The sequence below is a fragment of a genome, unplaced genomic scaffold, assembly GCF_019419815.1.
Source record: "Pyrus x bretschneideri cultivar Hongxiangsu unplaced genomic scaffold, Pyrus_bretschneideri_v1 Contig53, whole genome shotgun sequence".
NCBI classification, from domain to species: Eukaryota; Viridiplantae; Streptophyta; class Magnoliopsida; order Rosales; family Rosaceae; genus Pyrus; species Pyrus x bretschneideri.
Window position 1 is genome coordinate 1,128,803 of NW_025999791.1, and position 23,831 is coordinate 1,152,633.

The window sequence follows — 23,831 nt, forward strand, 5'->3', positions numbered from 1 at the left end:
CAATGTATATGTTACTATTTTGTCGTTAAGATTTGGAATTGGAGAATAATTTTAAGACGGCATCTCTGTCTGCTCTTAACTATATGAGATACTGGCATAAATTCACAAATCAAATCTATGGTTATTGTTCTTGCCATGGATACGAATGAAAATTGAAAATCACTTTTCAGCCACCCCTGAAAGACGAAATTAAATAAAATGTGCCCATATTTTATCTCAAAAGAAATGTAAGTTAATAATCCAATGTTCTGGTCAAGCTAAAATGATTCCAAGGGAAAATGCATCATGTAATTGTGGGTATCTAATATTATGATCTCAGAAATCACTTAGTACTATGGTCTTCTGGTATTTCTTTTTATTTATAAGTGACAGGTATAGGTTTAATTCTCGCCAAAGGCAAACTTGAACCATGTTATTGGTAACCTATTATGAGGCTTAACCCTCTTCTCCACCCTCTTAGTGTAGATAATACGTTTGTTAAAAAGAAAAGGATATTATTTACACTAAATGGGACGATGGTCTAAGCCTCACAGTAGGCTTGCAATAATGTGGTTCAAATTCGCTTTTGGCGAGAATTAAACCTAAGACCTCCCACTTACAAGCAAAGAAGAATATCACTACACCGTAGTACTAAGTGACTAGTGTAAATAATATCGTATGTTAAAAAAAAAAAAAATTAGGATCCCATAAATTAGAGTAAACTGTAACAATGGTCAATTAATTTTAACTCAATTGGAGCAATGATCCCTCAACTAAAAATTCATTACCATTGGTCCCTCAACTCATCAAAACATGCATCTATGGTCTCTCAACTAAAAATTCATTTACCATTGGTCCCTCAACTTTAATCCAACTGGAGAAATGATCCCTTAACTTTTAATGGTCCATCAATTTTAACCCCAATTGTAGCAATAGTCCTTCCAACATAACTCATTTTGAAAAAATTCTAACGAAGTTGATGAAAATAACCATAGATACACATTTTGATAAATTGAGGGATCTCAATTGTAGTAATGGTCATTCCCACATAATTTATTTTGACAAAATTCTTACAAAGTTGATGAAAATGACTATAGTTACACATGTTGATGAGTCGAGGGATCAATAGTAATGAATTTTTAGTTGAGGAATCATTGCTCCAATTTGATTAAAGTTGAGGGGTCATTGCTACAATTTACTTCATAAATTACTTGAAAACTTTATGTAACCGGTATATTAATCTAAAGCTAGAAGTACAATAAACTTTTTTTACAATAAAGATTCCCAATACGTGTTCTTAACCCCCTGCATGAATAAAATGACAAATTATAATTACAAAAAAAAAAATCAATGTTGGTTTGCAGTAAAAGTAAATTAGATTTTTTATAATTTATCAAAAGATATCAATTTTATTGACTAAACTATTAAAGTTATCGGTCAACTTTCTCTCCTGTTCGGTGTGAGAGTTTTTCTCATCGGATTGTGAGTGACTTTCCTTCGCTTACTTTTTCTCGTAGCCACCGGCCCTAGCCATGGCTAAGATCGGTTTGCAGTCATTTTCTCCTCCTTTCTCTTTTTTTTTTTTCTTTCTTTTTCTTTACTTATACCTTAACCTCTGTTTTCCCCTGCCCTTTGGCCGTTTGTCCTTTTCCTCCAAAACCTCCTGCTTTGGAAGGTGTGTAGACCTCCAATTCGAGTGTTCACACCATTTCCTTTCTTCTATTTGCCTTTGATGGCAATGTTGCTAATGAGTTTATTCCCGCTGGCTTCTTTCGATGTGCAATGGCAATCTATGTCGTGCTCGTCGTACTCGTCGTATGGCTTGATTTTAAAAGTTTTGTTGGGGGCATTGGTTTCAGACGGGTGGGAAGCGACGTTTCGGTAGCGATGGTGGTAAGCAGCTGCTAAGGTTGTTTTAGTGGTTTAGTACCTACACCATATGGTGGTAGGAAGCTGCTACGGTTGTTCGGGTGGGAAGCAACGTGTCGGTAGCGATGGGGCATTAGTTAAGACAATTAATTTGTCATAGAGGTAGAAGAAAAGGAATTTAATTATTTACTACAGCTTCTATATCCAAGAAGACACACTGTGCCCATAAGATTAAGCTTCTGAATGCTACAAGAAGGCAATTTATTGCAACATTTTTCGGCCTATTGGGTGGGACCATGAGGACAATTAATCGAGCTACCTGAATCGTAGAACGGATTTTAAACCCTAAAATATTTTGCCTTCGCTTGTTCTTTTTTGCAAGCTTCAAGGATTGGGATTGACATGCTTCTCTCTCTCTCTTCCAAATTTGTATCCTGATTGGTTCTTGCACATGCTTGCTTTCCAACATGAGCCTTCTTCTAAGCCCTTAACATGGAAAATGAAGAGGAAAACAAAATTATTGGAAGAAGTTTATGACTACCATTTCAAAATCCATACTACTTCTACTTTTTAGTGTCCTTCAGAAGCTAATAATACATGCTCTCACTATCTTTTCTCTTGGTTATACAAGGAACATGCCCGAGGGGGCTACTACGCTCACCATGCACTTGCATCACCACTTAAGCTTCGCTATTGTTTCACGAGCTAAGTGAGGAAGTCTCCCTAACTCTACAATTTTTTATTCGATTAGGGATCCTTTTACTGGTATTGATTGGAATGCTGTGAAATAACTAAGTTTTTTTATTTTTGGGGTGGGGAGGGGGAGGAGGGGAGCCCAACAAGGTCCCCCCACTGACTTGGCCCGGGCCTAGGTGAAAGTGAAGTGGTGGGCGTACCTTTAGTACATCCATTCGCCTAGATTGGATTATAGCATTAGCAGAGTAGGATCTCCCCTGAAGAACTGATTGGCATGTTGACCTGCTCATTCGTGAGTGTGCTCTTAACTTGGTAAGTTGTCTTGGATATGAGAAATTCCTAAAATAAGTTATTTGATGAAGATCTTTCTACCAATAGACAAGATTTAGTGTTCGATATAGGGGATAAGATTCATTTGCTCTCTCTCAAAAAATGGTCCAACTAAGAAAAACATGGGACTTTTTGTGCGTGTCATCTCAAAGAGAGATTGTTAAGTGAGTTGGCTAAAAGACTAAAAGTCTAATCGTTAAGGGGTTTTAGGATATTTGACAGGACAAACAAATAGGAAGGGATGGTTCTTTCATTGCACTAATAGAAGTCTAACTAGAAAAAGATCTCTCTCCCTTCTGTCGATTCCCTCTTCCTTCTAGTCGAGTCCCTTCTACAAGAATTCCTCTTCCTTTTTGGTCAGCATGTAGCCTGATTTGAACGCAATTACATATCTCAATACTAACTACCTACCCCGACTAGAGCCGGAAATGGCTAATATAATCATATAAGTAAAGAATAATATTGGCCACAATTTAATAGAAATAAGATGGTGTGGATAATTAATAAGTGTACCTAATCCAACAAATTGGACTAAACTCAAGAATGACTTACAAAATTGAATTTATATCAAAGTTACATATATATGGAAAAATGACCAATTAACAATTATATATCTCTCTCTCATATTATTTAATCTCTCATCTATAATTGTAAGAAATTTCTCATTTGTAAGGAATTTATAACTAGAATACAAGTAGTTCAAAGCATTTAACCATAACACGAGATTTTAAGGTTTGACTTCTCCCTCTCAATACTCTATTAATTGAAAATAGAATTTCTCACTTGCAGTCAAAATTTTCAACAGATGCAAGCAAGATATCCATTGTAGTAAACGTGCATATTGACAAGGTCATAAATTTTGCCAATCGATTTATGCTTAGGACTCTCCGACTGGCCTCTTTCACCATCAAGATGAGTGATTTTTTATTGTTGACAGAATTTTTGAAATATTTCTGTACAATTGCATGTGTCATTATCGTCGACAGAAACACACTTAAGGAGAATCAAATGCGTATTAGTGATGATTATTGATATTGTTACAAGTCGGAAAGCAGGATTCCTCGCCGAGTGGTTAAGCATATTGATTATGACAAATGACTCTGAGGCGCACATTAATCTGCCCCTGCTCGATCAGTCAAAACTTAAAAAGCATTTTATAATTTGCTTAAAAGAAAAGTGATCAACTATCTAATTTTTGCAGTTTCTTGTGATGCTTCGGAATATCGGATGCTTCAAATTAAATTTTTAGTTAAAAATCCAAAAAACTAAAATTCAACAATAAATTCTCAAAATATACTCCAGAGCACCTAGAGTTTTTACGAATTAATTTCTTAGAGAGACAGCACTCAACTTAATTCGAGTGAGTGTGAACCTATATGTATAATATAGGCGGCCGAACTCCAAATGTTTGGCAAACTAGCTAGAAATAGACCAAACCCACTTGAGTGTTGAGAACCTAGAACCTTGTTCTCTGTCTTAATCAGAACAGAATTCAAGGTTAGTGGAAAGCGGAAGCACTTTCTGAAGGTGCAGGATCTATATCTATAAATATAGGTACTCATGCCAATCTTGGGATAATTATTCCCTTCCGTCCAATTTCGATTTTAATTTAGAATCGTTTAATAACTATTTCATTTTTTATTTTTATTTTTTATGTTTGAAATAAGAGGAAAGTTTGTGAGGGAAAGGAATGGTGACGGGAGACAACAAAAGGAATAATAAGGAAAAATGAAAACAACTTAATAATTTTTTGGATTTACTTTGTGTCTTTCCTTGTATATTTCTTCTACAGGCTTACATCATTCTTCTTCCACTATTTTTCCTCTATTAATAATAATAACACAAAAAAAAAAAATCAGGGGAGATGTTATTGGCACCCTCAAAAAGTCATTTTGCACTTTTAGTAAGTGTATTTTTATTTTTAAATGTAGAAACTTTAGGGTATAAAATAACAACTTTACAATGTCAATAACCTCTCTCAAGATGAAAACCCGAAAAAAAAAAAAAAAAAAAAAAAAAAACCCGAAATGGTTATCCTTAGTGGTGGATATAAAGAGCGTCCCTAGCGAATCTAGTAGAAGTTCATGGGAATATGCTTGAATAACATTCGAGACTTGAGACAAAATCCTGCCCTGTTGCCTTTGAGACATTTTATTTAGTTTATGGGTCAGTGATAGCTGTAGATCAGGAGCTAGTTAGATGACTAGGTGTGATCATCGAATGTTGCATGCCATCAAAATATTTTATACGTTAAATGACTAGGTATGACAATGCCGTGATCACCAATAAATTTATGGACAAACATTAAGTTTTATTTTTAGGTTGAACTGCTGTTAACAAAAACAAAGATGATGATCAGCTGATGTATGTCTCTCCAAAAAAAAAAAGAAAAAAAACATTTGATGATGTGAGATAAAAGTGGATCTGGAAGAGTAAAGAATTGTACAATTAAGATATTTTTTCACCAATATGAAAAGAAATGTTCAAACCATATTGTTGAATCCACTCTACAATTTGATTTTACGATACAATTCATCCATTTCCATTATATAGGTTTGTCTTCAAAAATATAATGCAAAAAAAAAAAAGAAACTTTAACGAAAAGCTTCCAGTACTGTTGCTAAAAATCACATTTTTACACTATTTTGTCATTTTCGTTAAAACTCAAAGTTTTCAAGCCCTTTATTAGTTTTCCTAAAAAAAAAAAAGCTAAATAAAAATAGATTAGTCATTTGATTACGGTGATAATTTCAATTTTATATTTGAAATAATGTGTTCATTCCTTTGGTTATGAATAGCTTCATGTTTAATCGGTTCCCATTTTCACATTCTTTTTTATGTAGGATGATCTTTGAAAATGAGCTTAATATAATTCAAACGATTCATAACTCTTTTGAAATCATTTAAAATCTCAATTGAAACCTCACTTCATAATCATAAGAATGAATAGTTTATTGTGAAATATCCCCTTAATATGTAATGTAAATATAAAGAATGAAATTCACTATCCCAGAGAAAAATAATTATAGATAAACTTAAAACTTTATTTTAAACGATATGTATACTTTCTGCTTTTTTCATATTTATTTTTTTGCAATGTCTACTTTACCCGTCAATTTAATAGTAAAACAGACAGAATTAACGAAATGGACTATTAGTGCAATTGACATATTTCGAGAAATTTAAGCAATTATTATTACTGTTCAGAGATCAAAACTAAACTCGTGATATAATTCATAAACCATTCCTATAATTTAGTCTTAAAAGAAAATAAAAAACGTTTACCTGGGAAGTACTTAACAACAATACGTCAGTTCTTTTTGGTTGAAGGAACAATAAAATTACTAGGTACGATGCACTTAAAAAAGCATAACCAGATTTGAAATGTTTTTCTAAGTGACATGGATTAAAATGTTTATTTCTTAACAATTTTTTTACCAAAAAAAAAATAGAAGAAGAAATTCTTAAACAATCTGTGTCTGTGTAGGCTTTCTATTGAACAAGCTGAATACAATAAATGCAGCAGCTGGCTCACGATTCTTCGCGTCCCATTAGGCCTGCAAAAAGAAAAGATTAAAGAGTCAAATGTTTGATTAATTAACAAGAAATTACAACTAGATAACCATTAAACTATATTAAAGAGAAAACAAATAAAAGATAAGTACACCAACCAAGAAGGTAACGCGTATTTGTTATAATAAAAGGACAGTAATGCATAGTGTTTGAGTTGAATAAAAAACAAACACTCAATTCCTTCTTAAGACAGTTGGATGCATTAGCAATGTACAAAGTGACTCTTCAAAATCTGAAGGGACGACCTCCCAATGGCTTCACTGGTTGCTAACTTGCACATTCCTCTACGTTCCTCTGTGAATCTATACGTGCTGAAAACTTTTTGTACTTGACGATCCTAAAAATATTTTATGAGGCTATCTCATTTATCATCGTACATTAGACACATACAACTCACGAAACTGTCTCATGTAGTTGTTTTTTTCCAAATGCACAGTATACTGCTGTCTCATGCATCCATTACACAAAAGAACGCAACCCTGGCAAGCTCTAAGGCTCGATGTTATACGCCCAATCGTCTTAACTGAATTTGGAAAGGGCGGGATAAGTTTGGTGCAATTGATGTCGAAATTAATAGAAAGGCGGGCCAAATGTCCATTCCAATAACATTAATATTGTTCATAATTTGATAATTACAACCTGCACAGTACAACAGGCATGTGATTTTATTATAAAATACCTCGATATTAATTGAAATGGAGTTAGAATATTTCAACTCTTATTTTCTCATAAATACGGCCCATGTGAGATATTTAAACATGCCCCCTCATGTGGGACCCAATTAGCGAGTTACACGTGAAAGATTCAAATATCGACAACCACGTGGAGCCAAGGAGACTCACCCTACACACTGGCCAAAGGACCCACCATCATGGTGCAGGGCCGAGGGGACCTACCCATCACGTAACAGTATATTACGAGCTTGCTCCTTAACTCTGATACCATGTCGAAATTACAGAAAGAAGGGCCAAAGGCCCACTTCCAACAACACCGACATTGTCCCCAACTTGGTAATTACCACATGCACAGTACAATAGGTGTGGGGTTTTATCACAAAAGGCTTCAGTATTAGTTAGAGTAGGGTTGAGATATTTAAACTCTTATTTTCTCAGAGATACAATCAATTTAGAATATTTCAACATTGAAGGTTACCTCGATCAAATCGAAAGTTTGGATTGTTAATACAGCTTGGAAAACCACAAACTAGGAATTTAACTATATGATTAAACGATACAAATCAAATGATTTTTGGTAAAGATGATCTTAAAATGAAATTAAAAGAATAAAAAGTTATGATTATAAAATTTATACAGTGAAGATACATTATTTGTAAAATAAGATGCAAGTATTATCCTGATGAAAATATGTAAAATATCAATTTTCGTCAAAAGAATCCCTATGGCTCATCCGTTAGGAAGAAAAAAAAATAAAAAAGGAATGTTCCTACAGCTACGGGCTATCGCGAAAGAAGAAAAAAGGGAATGTTCCTACAGCTACAGGCTATAGCGATATATGTTTTGGACAATTTCCTTTGCCCATATAGGCATATTGGAGATTCAAAGGTAAAACATTTAGAATATATACTTTTTTTTATCCCTTTTTTTTTTCCTATTTTCATACTTAAAATTTTAATTTTTCTGCCACTTTGATACTCCATTAGCCTAGTTATTAATTAACGACGTGGTAGAATTTTGGCTCACTAATTCTCACTTTACTATTCTCAAGTATTGTGAAAGTCGTATTTTGTTACCCTTAGTTTTTTTCATCTCTTTCATACCTAAAATGATATTTTGCTCCCAAATTCATATTTCTGTTAGCCTAGGCATGAGAAGCTCTGTGAATGTGTGAGCATGGTGGCTCCATGTGGACATATGAAACAATTAAAAAAATTAAAAAAAAAATATTGGCAAAATAAAAAGATTTAAAATGTCAAATTTTTTTATGGGAATAAGGATTTTTTCCACGTAGCAGCACATGCTGCTTAAGTTTTTGAAATTTTTTAATTTGGCAGGAACTTATTTCAAAATCTCTGCTTGAATCATTTGTACAACTTGCAGAGCCCACAATACTACGTTTCTGCACAATCATCGTCCAATCAAAGTATGACATGACACTTGGCACACAGTACCACATTTTTACACAGTTATCGTCTAGTCAAGCGTCACGTTACACTTTAACGGAGCCCTCAATGCTCAAGCTAACAGAAGTATGAAATAGGAGTAAAATGTAACATTATGTATGAAAGACAAAAAAACTAAGCGTAGTATAGTACGAATTTCATAATATTTGAGAGTAGTAAAGTGAAAATTAGAGGGACATGATCCTACCACATCATTAGTTAACGGTTAGGCTAACGAAAATATCAAAGTGGTAGAAAAATAAAAAATTTAAATATGAAAATGAGAAGAAGGTAAGTGTAATAAAGTGCGATTTTGACAATACTAGAAAGTAGTAAGTGGGATTACCGAACATTCTTTCACAAGAAAGTAAGCCCATCATAGATTCCATTTTGCTAAGAACTAACGATGACATTTCATATTTTTGAGTGTAATCATTTTACTAGTAAAATATGAAAAGGTTATTAAATAGTTTAACTTTTTTATTATCTACATTTTTGTTTCAATTTTATTTTATTTTATTTTTATTTTCACAATTTAGAGACCAAACAATTTTGATTTGGATGATTTTTTGTTGAACTAACTTGAAGAAGACCTAAACTAAATACGATTCCGATTTTTAAACCAGTAGCCTTCTCCTCTCCCTCTCCCTTATGGTCCGGCTTCCTCCCCTTCCCTCCCCCACCACGTCCTTCTCGTTCTTTTCTTCCCACAACACACCCCCTCTACGCCGCCGCCGCCCCTCTCTCGGCTTGCATGGCTGCACCCATTTATCCTCACATCCTTTCATGGCTTCTCTCCCACCATTTTTGTGAGCAACCTATCCCTTGGCTTTGGTGCCTTCTACTAGACTTGAGCCATGCCTCATCTCAAGGTCTTTCTCTTGATTTAAGGTTAGATTTGTGGTTGTCGTTGGAATTCATAGTTGTTGGTGGGTCAGATCCATCTCCGTGAACTTGAATCCATGGTGGTAATATTTTCCTCCACCAATTTTGTGGCTGCTCCGACTGATATGCCTAGATCTGACAACTCTGCTGCCTTATGCGCCAAGTTCTTCCATTTCCACTGCCTAGAACTGGCAGCTTTACCTTGACCCGTGGAAGCTGTGGATGTCATTAGAGCAATGTTGTTGTAGGATGGTGTTGGATAGAGTGTCATCCACAGTGATTAGCCAACCGGCGATTCCGTTCTCAGATTAATGTAGTTTTTTTTTTATCTTGCTTAGAGAATGGTGTTGTGGATGCAAATTTCTGCAGTCTCTTCTTTTGACGAAAAATGCACTTGCAAAATAATAGCATCTTTGATTATGGTCAAAAGCCCCACGAGCCCATGATGAATTGGGGGCTGTGGCCGAAAAATCTTCGATGCCAAAATTAGAATTCTGAAAAGAATGTATTTAGGAGTTTATGAGTAATAAATGGCTTAGCATTTTAGTAGGATAAGTGAGTTATTTATAGGAGGGTGTCCGACTCTTTGGGTGGTATGTGGCCGGCCATATCTGGTGGTAATTGGAGAATAATTGCAAGATATTATGTGAAATAATATATTGCAATTAACATGGCAATTATTCCTAATTTAAATAGGAAGTTTTGGGAGTTACCTTTTGAATAAAATCAATAAGGGATTGATGAGGAGTGATGAGAGGAATCTCGATGTGTCTCAAGGATAATCTTGTCTTTTTACCCAAAAGTCTATGTGTCACCTCCATAATTTTTTGGATTATTTTTGGCTCCACAGTTGTGGTCGTGCTTTTCTGGTGATTGTATGTGGCCTTTGCTTGTGAGCAATGAGTTATGTGGTCTCGTCTTTTAACGATGACTTTATGTGGCCTCGCTATTCAACGATGATCAATATGTGTGCTAATATAGTTTGTTGCGTCTTCCATTTGTGACATAATTTGTACTACTGCAGATTGTACGGTTTTGCTTTTGGTTGTCAAATAGGGATTTTACACAATTTGTGTATATGTACAAATTCACTCCTAATCGATTTATTTGGGTGATTTTTAGTAGATATGATCTTTAAAGGAAGACTTAAAAAATAAATAGTTCGGATCGTTAAAAATACATTACGAATTGAGCCCCACAAAAACGTGTGTAAAAAATGTGACGACATGGATCCGTCCCTATGTATATATTAAATTTACGTTCAGCTATATTTCTTAAGGTATGGCTGCAAATTGGCAAACTAGAAAGCAAACAATTCCATTTTTTTTTTAAATTTAATTTTTATCAAAGACAATTCCGTCGTATATATGTATTTCTATTAAAATATTCCATCAATTCCATCATATAATAGTGTTTGTTAATATAACATTCAACGCACATTTACAAATCAACGAAGAACCTACAAAGGTGATTATCAACCTTTCTTTTTAAGGAATTGTTCTTCCATGAAGCATGGAAATGCCGTTTATAAAATACCATCCATCCAAGGTGCTCTATAAGTATATATTCGAATTCATAAAAAATTCTTTTGCCATTATTCCCTTAGAGAAATAGTGAAGCCTCAAATCCATTTGCGTTAAGCCTGAATGGAAAAAGTCACTCCATTTTCAGCAGAAAATGAAATTCGTTTGATCCAGTTAAGTATGGCTGGTTGGGTTGGACCTAGAATTACACTTCTCTCAGAGGCTAAGCCTTGTTTAAGGTTTGAGTAATCTCAATTAAGTGAACAACCCTAAGCCCAATCTCATTCCAACCCTCAACTTAAATAGATGTGTTCCTACCTCACCCCACCTTAAAACAGCTTCATCGAAAATTCAGATATGACCAAGGTAGTTAACTTTTGAATGCACCACAAACATTTGGATTTCTAATTTATTTTTATTTTTTTGGTACAACAATATATTTTACACTAATGGGAGGGGGGAGTTTGGCTAAACACACAATGACAACCTAATTTGGTATCGAATTCACCATCTACGAGATTCGAACCTAAGACCTCTCACTTACAAGTGAAGATGAATACCACCAGACCATAGTATTGAGTGACTTAGATTTCTAATTTTACAATTGAAAATTTGATCAGTAAACTGACAATTATACTCAAATAAGATTTTAAATGATTTTAAAAAGGTTAAAAATTAAGGGTGTTAAATCCGAATTTTAAATGAATTTATGAATATTCAGAGGTATTAAATCATAAATTGAAAGAAGTCTATAAAGGACAGGTATATTCAATAACGGTTTGATATTAAAGAATTTTAAAATGGGATTTTAATCAATTTGGAGGAATTTCATAGAGCATTATGGGCTTTAACAAATCATGCATCTCCCCTAAGACTCAAAGACTGGTAGTAACATGCATATGGGTGGTAGATTATGATTTTTTTTTTTTTTTAAAGAGAATTCATTTGATGGTTACATAGACATTATTTTGGCCATGGGAGCTTACGAACTAAACACACGAATGCTTAGTCCAAAATTTTAATTGTTTAAGTATAAAAAAAAAAATATTGAGTCTAAACAATTGTTCGACAATTAACGTAGTTGGGTTGTAAATTTAATTGGGAAGAAATAAAATTTGATTTTGGGGTTACAAAATTTGGGCTTTTAGCACTCTTGAGTTGGGATGATCCAATGTTTGATATTTATAGCTTTTGAGGTTTTTTATTATGAAACATTAATTACCAGAACTTGGAAAACTCTTTTGAACAGCCATGAGCAATCACAATTTTAGGGTTGGTGTTTTGAAGAAAGTTGGAGTTCTATTATAAAATCAATTAGTAATATGGAGTAATCCATTCTCTTATAAGCACATGGAAGGTCCCTCATTTCCTCGACTTGGGATTCACTCTCAACAGGGTTATCTTAAATGTTTCTTAAGCATTTGAATATAACTTATATGATAAATGGGATTTCGTGTAAACCTTTGAGTTTTAGAAAACCTCTAACAGATTTAATTCCTTTTTCATAATTATAGATTTTCATAATAACGAGTTTGGCCTTCTAACTGAAGATTCCTGCTTCGGTTTAATTTCTTGGAGCTGAAGATAAGCATAGTAAGGCATGAACACGTTTGTTTGTTATAAGAGCCACAACTGGATTTGATTCAATAAACTTCAGTAATGCATGGTTTGTTCATTGTATCCCCGTTCGGAATTGGTGAGGGCATGGTTGAAGTTTAAAGTAGAAATTTGTCATAATCTTTTGCTTTTGGTTCGAAATTACATATATGCCTTTAAGCTTCAGTAATGACCAATTGAATAAAAAGTCGCTACATCTGTGACGACTAATCAATTATTGCTTGAAATTTGAAATGTTTTAGCTGCTTCTCCAAGGCAAAAATAATGTGGTGAGTTGCTGATGCACATACCTGACCACACTAATAACACATTCATGTGTGCATGAACCAATCAAATCAATGGCTGAAAATGATGTGGGATTTTGATGGTATCATGCAAGCTTTGCCTTTAACCTTCCCATGTGCAAATCATTGTTGAAGGTGAAGTCATTGGCACATTGATTTGAAAACTTACCGTCTGCGGCTAAATTTCCTAATGTATTGCATGGGAGACTAGTATAAGTGCCTTTTGATCATCATACAGCTACTTACGTGTGTGCCGAATTTCGAATATCGGAGAAGGAAAGCTGTTTGAGGATCCAGGCTCTTTACCCCAAGATCTTGTCTTGGTATGCAAGTTATTGCTGTGAGTGATCTCAGAACAAACTCATTTGATTTGTTCTATTATTGCGTGCTTAATTACTATTATGATTTTTATGTCCAAAGTCAAAAAACGTAATTCCTCTAAATTTGTCCTTCAGTAACTGGATTTGAAGAATGAGTGTGAATTTATTTGAACCAATGGGGAAACTTGATTCTTATCCAACTTAATTATCAGGTGATCAAGATTCAAGAATTTAAGGAATCTAGGAGGGGGATGAAAGCAATGCATATCTAGGATTAGCTACGTTGGTTATAACAATATGCTCCCTTTTTGCACTCAAGTTCGAATAATCACTCCCCAATGTGCGTGTTTTAGAATAATTTAGGGTAGAATAAAACATAAAAAAAACTGTAAATACTGTATCATTTGAAATGAGTTAACTCTTAAAAAAAAAAAAAAGCAATTAGGAATACCAAAACATTCAAAAGCTCAAGTTGTCACCAAGCTCATTGGACCACCTCCTGCAGAAAAAAGAAAAAAATCTATGCATGTTAGTGAAGTATTTCTCCAAATTACAAACAAACAAACAAACAAACAACAATCTTATACCATATATTTCTCCAAACTTTAATTTATCAGACAACTTAGATTGTACGTATTGATTGAAGGTGAAAGGGATTGACAGGTTTTGTTTTTAAAATGCAAATGATTAATAGTTTACTTTTCATTTTGCTCCTTTTGGACTTTCGTGGATCTCCAGAAGAATTCTGGGGTAATAGACCTAATTAGCAGTGAAAATTGAAACAAATTAATTGTTTATCAAGTATAATATCTAACCCTAGACCTAGCTAGATGTTGATTGTGGATCATCTTTATAAATTGTACCAAGTGAAGTAGAGTCTGATGAAAGAGTTGTTTTTTTTATATATGTACTAAAAACAGATAAGATAAACCAAATGAAAAAGAACTTAGAAATTGCTCAGAACATATAAAGTTGAAATGTTGAATTGCATTGGACTTTCTTTGATGGTGACAAGTGATTCTGAGGGAATATATTAAAGGAAAGGTGATGCATACCAATCTTCAATGTGACTGAATGTATCTTTTGGTACAGACTAAAGTCGTTAGGGGGCCTAACATTTCCTCCATTACTGCAACTACTTCCTCTGCTTTTTCCCTTCTCTTTTGTTGATGTTCCACAGATTCTCAATGCACCTGCTATTGTCATGAGAAACACACAACAATCTTACCATGTACTTCTTCGTGATTCATTGGAAGGATTTGATTTATAACCAACAACTGATTGAATTATTTAATCCTGCTTTTAGAGCATATATAGTATTCACTATTGGACATGATCGGTTGGTATTCTTATGCCTTTAATCCAATGAAAAGGTTAATGTCAAACTCTCACATACAAATCTTATACCATCTGAAAAGTTTCGTGCTTTCTTCCTTAAATTTGTGTTCTATTAGCATGAGCTGTGTATTTACATAGAAATATGTTATGTGTTCATTCAGGTCATATTTAAAGGTCAGTTTATCTTTGTTTTAAATTTTTACTTTATTTATTTATTTATTAGGCAAATTGAAGAAGATACATGTGAATAAGAGAGATGAAAATTTTGGATGTAGGATGGTGGGAGCAATATAGAAATAATGTCTAATGATGCAGAGAGAATAAAATCAAAAGACGAAAAAGTTAATTGACAAAAGAAATGGTTATCAAACAAACTTTCATATGTTTTCTTGCTATAATATGATCATATTTGAAACAACTTTTGTATGTTTTTGTAATTATATCTAATTATTATTAATTTATTGTGAATCAATATACCGATATTTCTAATCCATGTGTTCCCTGCACTATGTAATTAAAGGTAATGACAATGGCAAACTTGAAGTCATTGCATTCTCAAGTCCAACGTGTAACTATTGTCATGCAAAATCAGAATTATTAAATATTAATTCCCACATTAGAAAGGGGGAAGATATCTGAAGCTGGAACCAACTGTTTTACATGATAATGTTTGGCATGAACTTTTTACCTACCCAGAAAATAATAGAATATACAGATTACGGGGATCAATCAATCCAAAAGAAGATAACAGACTTAATATTAACTGATGCAATCCAAAGACTAATTGTAATTTGGAAAATTGTTCAAGTGGTTAAATACCATGGTTAGCTTCCACGCCATATATACCTTAGGATTAACATGAAATAAAATAATTATTATTTCTTGCAAAAATATTATGGGTCACTACCAAACACGAATACCAGATTCAAAACCCTGCAATTTCAAAGAAACTGTAGAAATTTGTCTTTGTTCAAGTGGTTAAATACCATGGTTAGCTTCCACGCCATATATACCTTAGGATTAACATGAAATAAAATAATTATTATTTCTTGCAAAAATATTATGGGTCACTACCAAACACGAAGACCAGATTCAAAACCCTGCAATTTCAAAGAAATTGTAGAAAGTTGTCTTTCTCATGACCAGCAAAGCCGGTCAGTGTCAGTGTCTCATTTGAATTCCATTTAAGAATTGCAAGTGACTTAAGATGTATCATTTCACTGCAACTTACTGAAAATTGAGCATCATTAAGATAGTATGACACGAGATCTGACCAAGAGATTATTAGGAACTAATTAAATCTGCTCTTGACAAAAATGACAATTGTTCAGCCCAAGGTTCTTTACTTGAACATGTTGGCAATTTCTCATATTTGATTGCCATGCATCATCTTTTTTTTGTCTCTTATGTGCAAAGTCAATGTTTAATTACATGCATCCAAAACCACAAGAAATCCTCTATATTATTACAGCATTGTTTTCCTAGACTTCAGGTCCAAGAAAAATGCAGTCACCTGCTCTCCCTTCTCCCACCACATTCGATCTTAATACAAAGGTAAAGAAAAATGTATAACCAAAAATTAGATGACCACCTACATTGGATTTAGATTGAACGGTGGATGACCAATTTTTTTTTAAACCCTAGGATTAGGGGACCATGTCTGATTATTATTGTTCAGACCCTTTAAAGGAAGGGATCCTCATTTTTTGAAAAAAAAAATAGGGATTAGTGGTAGGTGTCACATCCCGGCCCGGGCGGGACGACTTCCCGGGCCCGCTCTACCACCGTAGCACGATATTGTCCGCTTTGGGCCCCGACCACACCTTCACGGTTTTGTTTTTGGGAACTCACGAGCAACTTCCCAGTGGGTCACCCATCACGGGATTGCTCTAGCCCTCTTCTCGCTTAACTTCGGAGTTCCTACGGAACCCGAAGCCAGTGAGCTCTCAAAATGCCTTGTGCTAAGTAGGAATGGGAATATACATTTAAGGATCACTCCTCTGGGCGGTGTGGGATGTTACAATCCACCTCCCTTAGGGGCCCGACGTCCTCGTCGGCACACACGCGGCCATGGTTAGGCTCTGATACCAAATTGTCACATCCCCGCCCGAGCGGGACGACTTCCCGGGCCCGCTCCACCACCGTAGCACGATATTGTCCGCTTTGGGCCCCGACCACACCCTCACGGTTTTGTTTTTGGGAACTCACGAGCAACTTCCCAGTGGGTCACCCATCATGGGATTGCTCTAGCCCTCTTCTCGCTTAACTTCGGAGTTCCTACGGAACCCAAAGCCAGTGAGCTCCCAAAAGGCCTCGTGCTAAGTAGGAATGGGAATATACATTTAAGGATCACTCCCCTGGGCAATGTGGGATGTTACAGTAGGACTCGTTCCACATCGAACTTCAACAATCTGAACTGTCTATTTTGTAAGTCTTGATTCATAGATCATCTATGCAAAAGTTCAATTTTATCTGAAACCATTTGTTCATTTAATTGTCACGATGAAATTTCAATGTTTCTTAGAACATAGTATTTGTCAATTTCTTTGAATTCAATTAAATGTCTCAAATATTTTTTATTTAGCTTATATTTTGCAAGAATGATCTGTGAGGTTTAACTTGAAAAATAGACAATTTGGATCATTAAAATTCGATGTGGTGTGACTCGCACAACTAAATTCCATTTTTTTATAAAAATAGGAATCTCTTTCCTTTAAAACTCTGTATTATTGTTATCACTTCCTTTGTCTCAAACAAAACATTTGTCGATCAAGATAATATAGAAAGTTTCATCCCCTAATGAGATGTTTTCTTCTCTGCACAGTAAGTCCATGCTACTTTCTAAACCCTATAACAAACACCACATTAAGATTGGTTTTATATTTTGCGACTTATTAGGGCAGAGTTAAATTAATTATGTTACATCATGATAAAATTGATTATTCTCCCATAACATTTGTGTTACTCATATTTTTCGAGAGGGTAATGTAGTTACTGATTGTTTAACTAATTTCAGTATAGATCATTATGCAAGCTTATATTCGGATTCTTGTCCTCCTTGTGCAACTTCTACGTACATTCATAACCTTTCTTCACAACCTAATTTTATGTTTTGCTAGTTTGTTCCATGATGTTTTGTTTTCTTTGTGTGGAGCGAAAAGGTATGGTTTTTCTCCTTCATTGACTTTAGCTTCTGCTTGTCAATTTCTTTTCTACATGTATTTTATTGTATGGTCTCGTAGAGTGTAGTGGCTCAATGAGCTCTATTTTTCTATGAGGGGGTAAGATTCTTGCCCTTCCGCTATTTGTTTGTATTTCTCTATTCAATAAATCTATAATTCACAACATTGTTTTTCCATCATAGTAATATTAAAGTGGATTTGACATTATTGTTGATCTAAAAATAAAAATAAAAAGATAAAAATCGATTATTCTAGAGCCTGTATTGTACAAAATTCGATTGTCTAGCATATCAACCACCATATACAGTTCACGAAAAATATGCTTAACCGAAAATTGCAATATCTGCTCTAATATATGCTAAATATCTTGAATAATAGATCTTATATTTCATGGTGATTTGTTTTCTTCATAGGGATTATGTTATTTGCATCATATTTATCTCCCTTTTTTTTTTAGTCAGAATGGTTATATAGTTACCATATACTATTCACATCTCTCACAAGTCATCACAAGTTGCAATATAATCAGCAATAATGCAACAAAATAAGCAAGAATACATAATTCAACAATATTCTTTATGAGCTGCAAATGTATGGAATCCATTGGTCAAACAGAGAAGTGTCATTTTTTAGTATAATGAAGAGTGGTACTTAAGGCGGTTTGTTTCTTACTCTGTTTGGATGAGCGACTTCAAAAGTCATAAGAATTTATTAAACTCAATTTTGTAAAAAAAGAATGCTAGAGAGATTATCTACTTGAACCATATTTTGTAGACCACATAATGTAGAGGTTGATAGTTGAGTTCTTTTTTTAAATTCTTAAAAAAAAAAAAAAAGGAATTCAACCATCGCGATCATATTATGTGGTTTACAAAATATGTTATTTCTAGCATTTTCCTATAAAATGTACTGCAAGAATATTGCTCATGAATTATTCAAACACTAAAAGTGCTCTACTGAAACACTACAAAGAACCTCTATTCATATTAACTAAATATATTGAAGTGTTTCACGCAGGCACACAACTTGAACTTAATTGCTTGTATCAATCGTAGGCTGGAAATTATAGTACTGTATGTTCAAAATGAATCTTATACAAATGGCAAGAAGGACATTGAGCTCCTCCGAATTATAACCAATTGAATTTATGGTAGAAGTTTAACTTTTTTTCAAAGTGCCAAATACATTATAATATTTCTTGTGCTCGTAATTTCTGCAAAGCTTGAGCCTCAATTGTTGTTCTCGAGCTGCTTACTACATTTTTAAATGTATTCTCTATGGGATCCTAGCGCCAGCAATAAACGTCACAACGTTGTCACTTTACCTATCCAAACCTTCTTCCCAAACAACCCCAACATAACGTCAAATTACTAAGGTTGCCACCATGTCAAACAATCTAACCGCGACTTATATCAGCAGGGCTCCAAGTTTGGAACCTTTTTTTCCAGCTTTCAAATTTGAGGTCTTCTGAAAATTAGCAAATCCTTAAAGGTTCAAAGGCCATATCTTCTAGGTCACAAAGTTGAATGGCACATCTTTTAAATAACAAAAAGGTCAAGGGGCAAACATGGAACGAAGATTCTTTATAAATCTCTTTCCATTAGGCCCTTCAGCCAATTAACCCCACAGCCACTTAGGCACACACTTTGCACATACATGAAAGGTTAGAGTTGGACCCTCCTCCAATCTAAAAACCCGCCACCCTCTTCAAGTTTTATCCACCTTACCACCACCACCATCTTCTGCCTTAAGCTCTACCATGAAGATCAAAACCCTGGTCCACACCCTCATTTTCTCACGCATGTGGCGCGTAATTCGGTGCCTCAACAAAGCCAGGTCCAAAGCCTTATCAATTCTCATTCAGGTTCTCAGAAATAGCCAACCCATGCAGCTCATCTACCCTACCAAAGAAACCAAGAACAAGAACAAGACCAAGAAGATATTCTTCGGCTCGTTTAGACTGCACTACAACTGGTCTACGCATGTGTTGCCCGTGCCTGCGCATGTCTACGATGGATTAACAGCAACACATTTGTACTATGATTCTACATGGAATTCAGTACTTTCAACTGATGGTCAGCAATGTGAGGATAATCATGGTGCTGAATCACAGCTCTCTGGGTACCTCCAATGGCTTGAGGAGAAGAAGGTCCGTGATAATAATAATAATAATAATAATTCCATGTCCGATGATCAGACTGATGCTAATGAGATCGATAAGCTAGCTGATTTGTTCATTGCTAAAAGCCATGAGCAGTTCATATTGGAGAAGCAGGAGTCCTACAGGAGATTTCAAGAAATGCTTGCCAGAAGCATGTGAGATATTGTTAAGTGGTTAAGGTGTGTGAATTGCTTTTTTTTTACCTTTGTCATTCCTCAATGTAACATCTTCGGAGTGAGGAAAGTGTAGTAGTTAGGATGGATTGAGTTTTTTCTTTTTTTTTTCCTTTTTCTCTTCTTTTTTTTCTTTAAATTTAGTTACTTGATTAGCTTATGTCTTTTGATAATGGTGGGGTGGGAAATAGAGAATTGTACATGATGGTTGTAGGTATTTGTGCAATTCTTTTCTTGAAATGGTGATAGAGTTGAAGATCCTGATTGTGGTTAATTGTTAATTAGTACTTAATTTGCAAGTATAAAGCGATAGAATTGTGTGCTTATTAAATCCTTTCTTCTTCTTTTTTTCACATTATTTTGTAGCGTGTGTGTGCGTGCGCTCTTTTTACGCAAATTGCACGATCGACTTACTAATCATGGGAAGCCATCTGATAATTCTCAAAAATTAATGATGTATGAATATTCTATGCTTTTTGTCCTTTTATTTTTTACTAGCTAAGTTGGTGTCAAAATTCAGAGGGAGTCTGAACTGGGTTCAACACGTATTTCTCTCAAGTGTTGTTTTTGGTTTGAGTGCCACGAGATGGCTCGATAGGAAGAGAGAATAGACGCGCAACTGTTGGAGGCTGCCAACAAATAGTGTTTGTGTTGCACGTGTGAAAGTTGTGCATTAATCTGACTTGTTAATCAAATGATTGTGCACCAAGTTGGACGTTGGTTCAGTTAAGTTTTTTTATGTGCCTCAAGCGAACAAGGACTTAAAATTCAATATAACTTCGTGTATGCTTGCCTAAAAATTAAGTAAATAAAAGCGAAACATAAACTAAAATGAGAAAGAGAATGTAATCATTTCATGATGGAGTCAAGATTACAAACGTTCACAACAGCAAAGTCTATGCCGATGGGTCAAGCTACATAACTTGAAATGTAAATTGATTGAAAATATATATAATAATAAGTAAATAAAAGCAGTAAAACTCTAGCAATATTTAGGCCTTGAAGGCAAGATAATACTAGAGGAGGCCATCGAGAACACTGGTGTCGGATTGGACTTAGTAAAAAGTTTGGGAATTGTAGGCAGTGTTTGCACATCAACTAAATCATACAATGGGGTAGAAAAGCTATAAAAGTTTTGGATCTTAATGATCGTAGACAATATTTGCTTTGAAGGAAGGCTTTAAGATTGTAGCTTAAAATCATCTCCAAATGAGATGTCAAAAATCCTACGCGGACTGTTTTGAAGGAAATGTCAAATTTTCTTTTTATTTAATGTTGGGCGCACATAGTTCTTTATTTTCTTCACTTTTTGATCATTTTCTCCAAAAACCATTTTAATTTGACATCTCGATTGGAATATGAGACTTTACAAATGCTATTATGCCACTTCAGCTATAAAATGTAATTTGACATCTCCAATGGAGATGATCTAAGAGCTAAAAGAGTTTTTGCTGAAGAGCAATTGAGTTTGTGTTGAAAGCAGTTAGGTTGATTAAGGGATCACTCAAGGTTTGTTTAATCGTAGAGATTGAATTTGATGAAGGTCCCGAACTTGAAGGCCTCTAACTCTATTTATAGGCAGGGGAGAAGGAGCAACCTCGATCATATCGAGCTAGAGTAGGGGGAGATTGGTCATTTGGCACTGATAGTGACTGTAATTCCTAATAAGTGACTTTCAGTTATGTCTTGAGGTGGTTAGCACAATGACATTAGTATGTTGAATGACGCGTGCTTAGGCATTTAAGGGGGCAAGATATTCTCAGGCTCTAGTCGCCTCTATGGCTGTACGTGCTTCCGAGAGTAACTTGTCCAAGCTGTCGAACAAGTTAGAGTGAAATGAGATGGTCGTCCGAGCTCCAATTTTAAGCTTGGAAATTAGTGGGGCGGAGATGTGCGACTTTTGCATAAATAGAAATAGATAGGCCCATAACAAGCCTTATTTTCATTTATGACCAAACATAAGTAGTTAATCAGAGCCCTTATCCAAAAGGATTCCGATTTTTTAGTAAAAAGAGGACTAGTTGAGGGGCACATTTACATCGAACTTCAACGATCCAAACCGTTTATTTTTTAAATCTTCATTCATAGATCATATTTGAAAAGAAAAAAAAATCAATTCAATCTGAAAGCATTTATACATTTGATTGTCATGATGAAATTTTAATGTTTCTTAAAACATAGTGTTCGTTAATTCCTTTGAACTCAATTAGATTCGTCAAATATTTCGGATTTGACTAACATTTTGCAAACATGATCTATAAATTGCAACTTAAAAAATAGACAATTTGGCTCATTATAGTCCAATGTAGAATAGGTCCTCAATTAATTAGTCTCCATTTCTGCCATAAAATGGAAATCTCTTTGAATAAAGGGCCAGAGTAGTTAATTAAGGGTCATTTTGAAAGGCTTCCTGTATCTAATTTGTATAATTTTATGTGAAAAGGTTCTGTAGATGCGAAGCTATTTACACAAACCTCCAAGTCCCCAAATCTTTTGAATTATTTCTTTCTTCTAGTATCCTTATCTTGTTTAAAATTTGGGGACAGCTTATCCTAGATCCCGGGGGAAAATGTGCTTAGATGGTTCTCTTTTTGTGAAAGACCTAGCATGAACCAAAACAGAAATACGTGCCCTGCCGATATCTTTGTTTTTATGCTAATTACCCACTTCATTAAAAATTTAACTGTCCCTTTTCCAGATATCTGAATTAATTTCCTCCCTAATTAACCAAAATTTCTACCCACTCTTTACAAGCACATATATAAATACGGAGATAAGGCTTATTTGTTTAAAAATAACATCAGTTGGTGATTTTAGTAATTATGATTTTCTTGAAATTAAGACTGGACTGGGTCAACAGCCTCACTGCTAAATTACCTGTCTGTTTCCTGTCTTTGTTGTTCTCTCTCCCCATCCCTGTCAACAGACATAAGCGCGCGGTTGTTGGATCCCAACTTCTTGTTTCATCTTTTGATTCAGTGTCATGTCTTATTATATTTTCATATAGAATAGTTTTCTAGTAAGAACCTGTAGTAAAAGACAAAAGTTTTGTTTCATGATGCGTACAGTACTACTTATGTGATTTGAAAAATTGATGGTTAAATTTTGTAAATAGAAATATGAATTTTTTGCAATAGTTAGATTTTGTATAGGAATATGAATCTCTGCAACTATTAAATCTTGCATAAAACTTATACCAATAAGTGATACATACTATCGTAGAATCAAAATTTTAACCAACAAAAAACTTGTGCAAAGACAGCAAATTCACTAAAATATGGAAACTTCAATCAAGAACGTTTTCACTTTAATCGGTGCGTTGAGAGTGAAAAAAATAAAGTAAATAGAAGAAATTCCTCTTCTTTTGTGACTAAATTCTGACTTCACACTGTATCAACATATACGATAATTCGTAATAAATTGCTGCAACTAGTAGTTGCCAATGTCATTGTGACTAACTCAGCTTTCGCTGATCGTTGCTATATGAATCAATTCTTATTCTTGTAAGTGTTTTAAAGTTGAATTGCACAAAGTTACATCAAGACACTCCCATCGGTTGCAAGCTATCTTTCCCTATTTCATCAAAAAGGGGAATCTTAATAATCTCATGCAACCATCGAGCATTTGCACATGACGACAAGAGTCATCTATAGAGTCAATGAGGTCATAGGCAGATGGCAACCTTCAACAAATAAATAATAATCATATGACAATTTACAAAAGAAATTAATTAAATACCAAAAGAAATGAAATTAAATACTAATGCAACAGCCAATGCACCA

The 23,831-nt window shown here is 34.5% G+C and overlaps 1 protein-coding gene across 1 annotated transcript; it reads left to right on the top strand.

The window, feature by feature from the left end:
• The first annotated feature begins 19,331 nt into the window (after positions 1-19,331).
• LOC103959514 lies at positions 19,332-20,893 on the top strand. The gene has a single exon (XM_018650477.2). The coding sequence runs from the start codon at positions 19,475-19,477 to the stop codon at positions 20,033-20,035; it is 561 nt and encodes a 186-aa protein (XP_018505993.2). The 5' UTR covers positions 19,332-19,474; the 3' UTR covers positions 20,036-20,893.
• Positions 20,894-23,831: the final 2,938 nt, after the last annotated feature.